At 32.2% G+C, this 7,536-nt stretch overlaps 1 protein-coding gene across 1 annotated transcript; it reads right to left on the reverse strand.

The window, feature by feature from the left end:
• Positions 1–2,160: 2,160 nt before the first annotated feature.
• LOC131029945 (uncharacterized) lies at positions 2,161–3,220 on the reverse strand. The gene is made up of 2 exons (XM_059210547.1): positions 2,550–3,220; positions 2,161–2,251 (listed from the first exon to the last, which is right to left on the reverse strand). Exons 1-2 carry the CDS (start codon positions 3,218–3,220, stop codon positions 2,161–2,163), a joined length of 762 nt encoding a protein of 253 aa, XP_059066530.1.
• Between the last annotated feature and the right edge of the window lie 4,316 nt (positions 3,221–7,536).

A 7,536-nucleotide genomic window follows, 5' to 3' on the forward strand; every position in this document is an offset into this window, starting at 1 on the left:
GTGTACAATCTTGTATACAATATTTTATAATTTACAAAGTTTTTATTTCTTATTTTGACATGACAATTCTAGTGTTAAGTTGTTAACTGATTATAATGTAAATTTTAAAGCTTATTTATCTTTTGTATACAATATTTTATACTATATAAAGGTTTTTTATTTCTTATTTTGAAGTGGCAATCATAGTGTTAAGTTGTTTACTAATTATAATTGTATTAATATTATAAGTACACTAAAGTCTGTTCAAATTGAACATCTCTCTTACATAGTGATAGAATGTCTCCATTATTACATACTATTACAATCTTATATTCAAATCTATCTACAGGGATTTGTCTAGAGATTTATCTATTGCATTGCAAATTATTGAAGTATATTCTAGATTGAAAAATATATTTAAATGGAGGTTGAGAAACATAATAAAAATTCATATTCGAAGGCAGTAAATGGTAAAGGAAGACACACCACTGGAAATAATGAAATCTACATTACAATATTATAGTAAATGGTAAAGGAAGACACCACTGGAAATAATGAAATCTACATTACAATATTATAGAATGCATAAATTGTAATAAATTGTCTGAAACCATTCAATAATTGTGAAGGGTTGTATCACCAGAGAAGACAAACCAACATTGCAAAACTATAGATATTCATAGCAGGAAAAGTTAGCAACTGACAATTCCATATAGAAAATTCCTAGGTAGTTACAATAAATTTTTTTGGAAAAGAATATTAGATGTTCTTTTACAAATGTGTTTGAAAGGATGGTTAATTGTAATTATTCTAATGAACCTAGTGTTTATGGTGCTAGAGTACCATTGATGTTTAATTGTGAAATGCCAAATTCAACAATTTTGCCAGCATCCTACCTGCCGATGCCAAAACGGGCGCTTTAGGAACATGAAGGGGGATTGTTAGTTACAACTTCTTTTGTAAACATAAATGCAAAATGTGGAAGCATAGACGAGGCACATGAACTATGCAACTGGCAGGTGTTAACCAAATTCCATAGCCTTTGTCAGCATCCTCTTTTGTCTACGCTAAAATGCGTGCTTTACAATAGGGTATGGACATGAAAGGGGGAGTTTTGTAAGATACCAATGTAGTTGGAATGCTCTGATAGACGTGCAAATTGTGGAAGCATAGACAAGGCAGTGAACTGTTTGACAGAATGCCTCAATCAAATGCAATCTCCATGAACGCCATGATTGCAGGATATTCACAAAATACAGCGTTCTGCTTGATTGTCCCAAAATGGGAGCTTTGGAACATGATAAGGAAATCTATCAAAGATAAAGGGAGGGAGATTATTGCCAGATGTTAAAGCTGCAACTGCCCTGGTAAAAAGGTATGCAAAATATAGAGGCATACACAACACATGGATACTTTGATGGAATGCCTCAAAGTATAAAGGATGGATATATTTTGTTGTTAGTTTTTTGCTTTTTTCTATTGTTTTTAATAGCTGGTATGTTGGTTCAAATGCCCTCTGGAGATAGTGTTTTAGGCAGCGAGCCAAAACTGGACTGGATGGTTGTGGATGTGAATATGGGCATTGTGCATATAGAAGAATCCCATGACATTTCATCCCTTCCAATGACTATAGTTGGAATAAAGGCACTACCAATTTTGAAATTTTCTTAATTCATTGAAGTTTATGTGATTTCATTACATCATGTTCATAGTTTGTTTGTAAGACAAGATATCGAGATTCTTAAAAACTGCAACCTTTCTATAACTTGTACAACGTTCTTTACCTGGAGTCACCGGTAGGAGTAGGGTTTTCATATTCTAACATAACTTCATTCTATGAAGGTGTCAATAACAGAAGAACAGGTGGGTTATGTATTCATGCAAATAAACAAAATGGCTCTTAGTTATTTACAGGCCTCTAAAACAGTAATTAAGTCTGCTCTCATGTTATGTTCACAGCACTGGATAATCTTGTCTTCTTCATGAATTAATGTAAAAGTACAACCTTTTAAACATTGCATACATTGGTACTAGAAAATCTAATAAGTAACATTGCATACATTGGTACTAAAAAAATCTAATAAGTAATATAATTATCAAAATTTTATTTCAATTAAAATTGTTCAACTAATTTTTTCAAATATTTTTGTAATAAAGTTTTACTTTGTTTCTTATAACTGCCTATCCGCTACTCGCTGCACAGAAAACCCATACGGCTGCTAGTATATTGTAATAATAATCTGATTGTACAATTACATCTTCCAAACACAAACTGCAATTACATGCAAAGGAAAAATAAACTCTACAGTAATTTAGTTCCATTATCAGAGGCTCAATCCATCCCATCTACCTTGTGGGATATGCTTGTCGAGGTAACATGCATAATATAAACGTAAGGCTCATAGCATAATGGGAGGGTAAACGCCATAGCAAACAAAGGCATTCTCCAGTAAGATATATTATTATAGATAATATTTCTATATACTTATGTGCAGACGATGACATTGCAAGGCATGAAACCTAAACTTATTTAGGTCTAATGTAGTCGAATTGTGAAGTGAATTTAGTACCCTCCTCCACCATGGCCGACACCAGAACCAGACCCAGCCCCGTAACCTGAGCCACTTCCCGAACCACTTCCATAGCCACTACCACTGCCCCTGCCTTCTCCATACCCACTACCAGAACCTGCACCATAGCCAATCCCCGAACCACTTCCATAGCCACTGCCAGACCCAGACCCTGAACCATACCCACTCCCATCACCTTCACCATGCCCACTACCACTACCAGAACCTGCACCATACCCACTTGCGGAACCACTTCCATAGCCACTGCCAGAGCCAGACCCTGAACCATACCCACTTCCACCACCTTCTCTATGCCCACTACCAGAACCTGCACCGTAGCCACCACCCTGACCACCGCCATGGCTGCCTGCTCCTGAACCTGCATATGAGCCGGCACCAGAACTGGCCCCTGAACCAGCCCCATAACCAGCTCCGGAGCCAGCCCCAGAGCCAGAACCCGAGCCCAAAGCGGAACCAGACCCAGACCCAGAGCCGCTTCCACTTCCACCAAGGCCCACACCTACACCCACACCCAATCCCACACTTACACCCAAACCTTTGCCTCCGCCGAGGTCCACGCCCAGATCACTTCGTCTAATCCTAGCTTCCACAACACATGAAAACACAAGGGCGGTCGTAACCACCATAACAAACGACTTGTAATTCCACATTATATTTATCTCAAGCTTCTACTAAAACCTACGCACTAAATCAAACAAGTTTGACTATTTGATTTCACAGACTTGTAAAAGGTACTACTATGAAGATATGTAACTCAACTGAAGAATGAATAAGATCTGTTGATGCTATCGTGGGATGCTGCAAGTGTTCTGCTAATGGGATGTGAGTACTGAGGCTTTTATAGAGTTAAAAATGGAGGAAAGGATAAGTGAGCGTGTGAAATTATTTGAATTATAAGTTTTCTTGCGGTAGAAAGCAGGGAAACGTGTCTGTGGTAGATTGAACTGGGGTCAGGCTAAGTGCTCCATTGCTTTAAAATGGATGGCCACTGTCAGCGATAAAGCATTATAAATAAGTCGGCGTACGATCTTGATAGTGGAATTCCCAAGCCAAAAAATATGTTTATGTGGACTGCCAAGTGCTTACAATCCATCGGCCACCTTGGCTGCGAGGTGTAAAATGAACAAGTGTAAAATCATTTCTGTTAGTGTTATTTTTCTGAGGAAAGCGACGGACATTATGACTTGTAAGCCAACTTGATAAAGTCCCTCAAATGCGCTTTGACATTTCGGTCTTGAATGTTGATGGGCGTTGAAGTATCTGTGAATTGAGGATGACCAATAACAAGCTGTCATCTTGAAGTTTCCATTGAAGACGCAGTCACAGTGTTGTGTGAGGAGGCGGATTAAAGTTTTGCAATGGGTTTTTCCTTACTCTCTTTGGATCTTGGTATGGCCGGGAGAGTGTTTATTGCGATTGCTTCCAGCAGCTGAGGAAATGTTATCGGTTGCTTCTTTTCTTCTCTTTTTTTTTTTTTATGGGATGAATAAGTTCATAATTTTCTTTCATCAGAAAATGTTGAGTAGTATTGTTGCAATGCTAGGTCAGTTGTATGGAAGCGGCTATGAGTCATATAAATCCCCAATCATATAAGAATAAAGAAATGCATTAGTGAATATGCTTCTTATATGGCTGCATAGTCAGCTTTTTTGTTTCTTTTTGTGTATAGCATGTGTTTTGGTTTTGTTTGTTATGAATGATAGTATGATTTTTTTATTTTTTTTATTTTGTAAATTTCAAGAATTTAATATGAAAAATTATTTTGAATTATTTTTTATAATTGTTTTGGTAGACATTAAAATTTTACATAAGATCATTTTCATACCACCACTCTCAACTCAACATCTAACAATATAATCACTAATGCACTCATTAAAACAATTCATCTTATCTCAATTAATTCACTTTATCAAAATAAAATTGATTGAATAATCTTAATTTTTCAATTAATTTATATATGTTTTCTCACAAATATTTAAATAATAAAATAAATACAAATGAATCTATTATCTAGAAATAATTTAATAAAAACATGATTCACACCCCATAATTAACTAATCAATCAACATAGTCAACAATGGGACTCCCTCTACTAGAGTCTATGTGCTTTCTTTTTTGGCTTCTTTTTGTATGATTGATTGTCTTGATGGTTCTTGTTCTATTAGTTGATGTTTTTGGACTATTCTATTGTTTTACTCTACTCTTTATCTATATAATTTCTATATCTAGTTGCTACTTGGTTTTTTGTTGTCTTGTTTGCTAAGCCCATCTAATTGTTGTTGTTTCTTCGATGAACTGAATTGTATAGGTTGAAAGCACTTCCCCTACATACCTTAATTTGAAACTCATTGATCAACATACTTAGTAGGTCAATCAATTTAGCTAACTAAATAATCATTTTACCTAAGAATCTAATAAAAAAATCAACCCATCAATTAAATTAGTTAATTCATCAATCAACCTAGCTAGGTCATAACAATTTAATAAAATAAATTAGCTAATCAATTAAATGAAATAACTAGCTAATTGTCTCTATAAAAATGGGCAATAGCTCCCTCCTCTTCACATCCATTCCACTATCAATTGATATAAACTCGTGAACCAAGATTAAATACTAGTCATTTATCCATCTCATGAAAAAACTATAAATTGAGAGAAAATATATTTTTTTAATCTCAACTTGTAGCAAGTGGATGTAGTTCAAGTGAGAAAAAATAATTCTATCATTGATACAACACATTATTTGTCAAGATATATTTTATTTTGGTTTCAATTCATTATATTTATGTAATTTTTCTTTCCACTCTATTAGAGGTAACATGTGATTCAATTTGATGTTTACATTTAATTTGTTGATTAATTTTGTTTCAATTTAATGGTTATAATGTTTTTAAATTAGTAATGTTATTTTTATTATACTATTGCAATTATAGAATTTGTTTCATGGTATTCTACTAAAAAATTATCTAGTTCAATGGTAAAATGGTTAACTTAGAGAGATTACATTTTCTTCATTAGTAAATAGGTATTTTATATTTTTATTGATGAAAATTAAACTTTCATCATTAAATAGAATGATGCTTTAGAATAGTTGTGTCATTGTAGTTGTTGAATTGAATATAACATGTACTTTTTGTTCCTTCCTATGTTATAGATGTCACCACAACATCCTTAACTTTATGATTCTTTGAATACATTAATCATTTATTTGAAATATTTATTATAAAAAAACTAGTTTGAATTATTTTTCTTACCTATTAGATATTTCTAATTATATTAATATAATGCTTTAAAAAGTATCCTTAAAAAATATTAGTTTACTGTAATATGAATAGAAATTTCTAGTTTTGAGTAATTGATTCTATTTTTCATTATATTAATGTCTTTAGAGATGGAATATGGAGATTATTGATACTATTGACATGCACATAGGGATATAAGATTATAATTTACCTTGGTAGATGGAAATGCTAGCATGTGGTAGAAATTGTTTAAAATAGTTACACTAGTTCATCTGGACAACTTGTGAAATTAATTAAATTAGGTGATACTATGCCTTTAGTGGACTTGCAGTGCCCCTCAATAATGTTATTATCAAGTACTAAATATTTGAGATATTATGTTTTGATCTCTTCAAGATATAGCATGCAGTGGATTCTTCCAATATTTATATTATGCATTATTACTCTAACTTAAGGTTTTAGTCTAGTTTTACACATATTTAATATTTGGATATCTTGGTCCATAAAATCATTATTATGTGAGATTTATTGTCTATATTGTCTCATTGTTATTAAAATGTTATCAAAACTATGATTTGAGAAAGGTGAGACAAAATCCTAATTTTTAAATATTATTCTATATCACTCAAATAGCTAAGTATTTATTTTAATGTTTTTACTAAATTTGAAAGATAATATAAGGAACTATGCTAAGGGAATGGAAATAGGGGACAAAAGTAGGGTTGAAAGTAGACATGACTTTAAAAACAAATATGTAGACTTAAATTTGTATCAGTATTTCAATATTTCTATTATAAATTTTTCATGATGTGATATTATCATGAAGTGTAGCATCCTTAATCTAGTTTCTAAGATACATAGGATAAATTTTTAAATGATTAAGGTGAAAGGTGTGAAATGTTGAAGGCATGAAAAAATTATTCTGATTTTTATCAAAAATTATATAATAGTGTTTGATTTGCTCCATGTATAGTTTCTACTACATTAGTTATTTTCAAAAGCTACTTGGTCAAAATAAGAAATTAATGAATATCACAAGTTACTTATATATTTTATTATTTTTTAAAAGGAATGGATCTTAAAAAACACATCTCTAAGTGTGTGCATCACATAATTTATAGAAAACCAACCAAAAAATATGTTTTTTCGTTTCAATGCATAGAATAAACAATAAAATGATTCTATATGTTTTTTTCAAATCTAGACACTCTTTAACAAAAAATAAAAAATAAATGCTTTATTTAAAATTTTAAAAAAATTGTCTCATTAGAAAGCTAAAAAAGGTAACTCTTTGTTTTAAAAATAATTTTGTAATTTTTTTATTTATTTATTTTCTAGGTGAAAGGTCATAGCCAAAGTATTTTATTAAATATAAATATAAAATTTATTACATATTCATTCAGTGTGGCCATCGATAGGAAATAACGGAGTCAAAAAAAACCTTGGTCTTGCTCGGGAACCAAAAGGACTAGTATTTTAGAAGTAGGTACAAGATAATCACAAAGCCAAACCTTATGACTAATTCCCCCAGTATACAAATGGTCTGATACAGTTAAGCCTTACAAATCATCAATATCTGAATTCTAAAACTAATCCTAGAATACGGTAATCGCATATGTATGAACCAAATTTGCTTCCAACGAGTTCTCCTCTTCGATGTTGCTTAACTGCTCCTACATACTTCCTATCTGTAAACAGACATAACAACCTTTCTCGACCACATT

The sequence above is a fragment of the Cryptomeria japonica genome, chromosome 8 (genome assembly GCF_030272615.1).
Source record: "Cryptomeria japonica chromosome 8, Sugi_1.0, whole genome shotgun sequence".
NCBI classification, from domain to species: domain Eukaryota; kingdom Viridiplantae; phylum Streptophyta; class Pinopsida; order Cupressales; family Cupressaceae; genus Cryptomeria; species Cryptomeria japonica.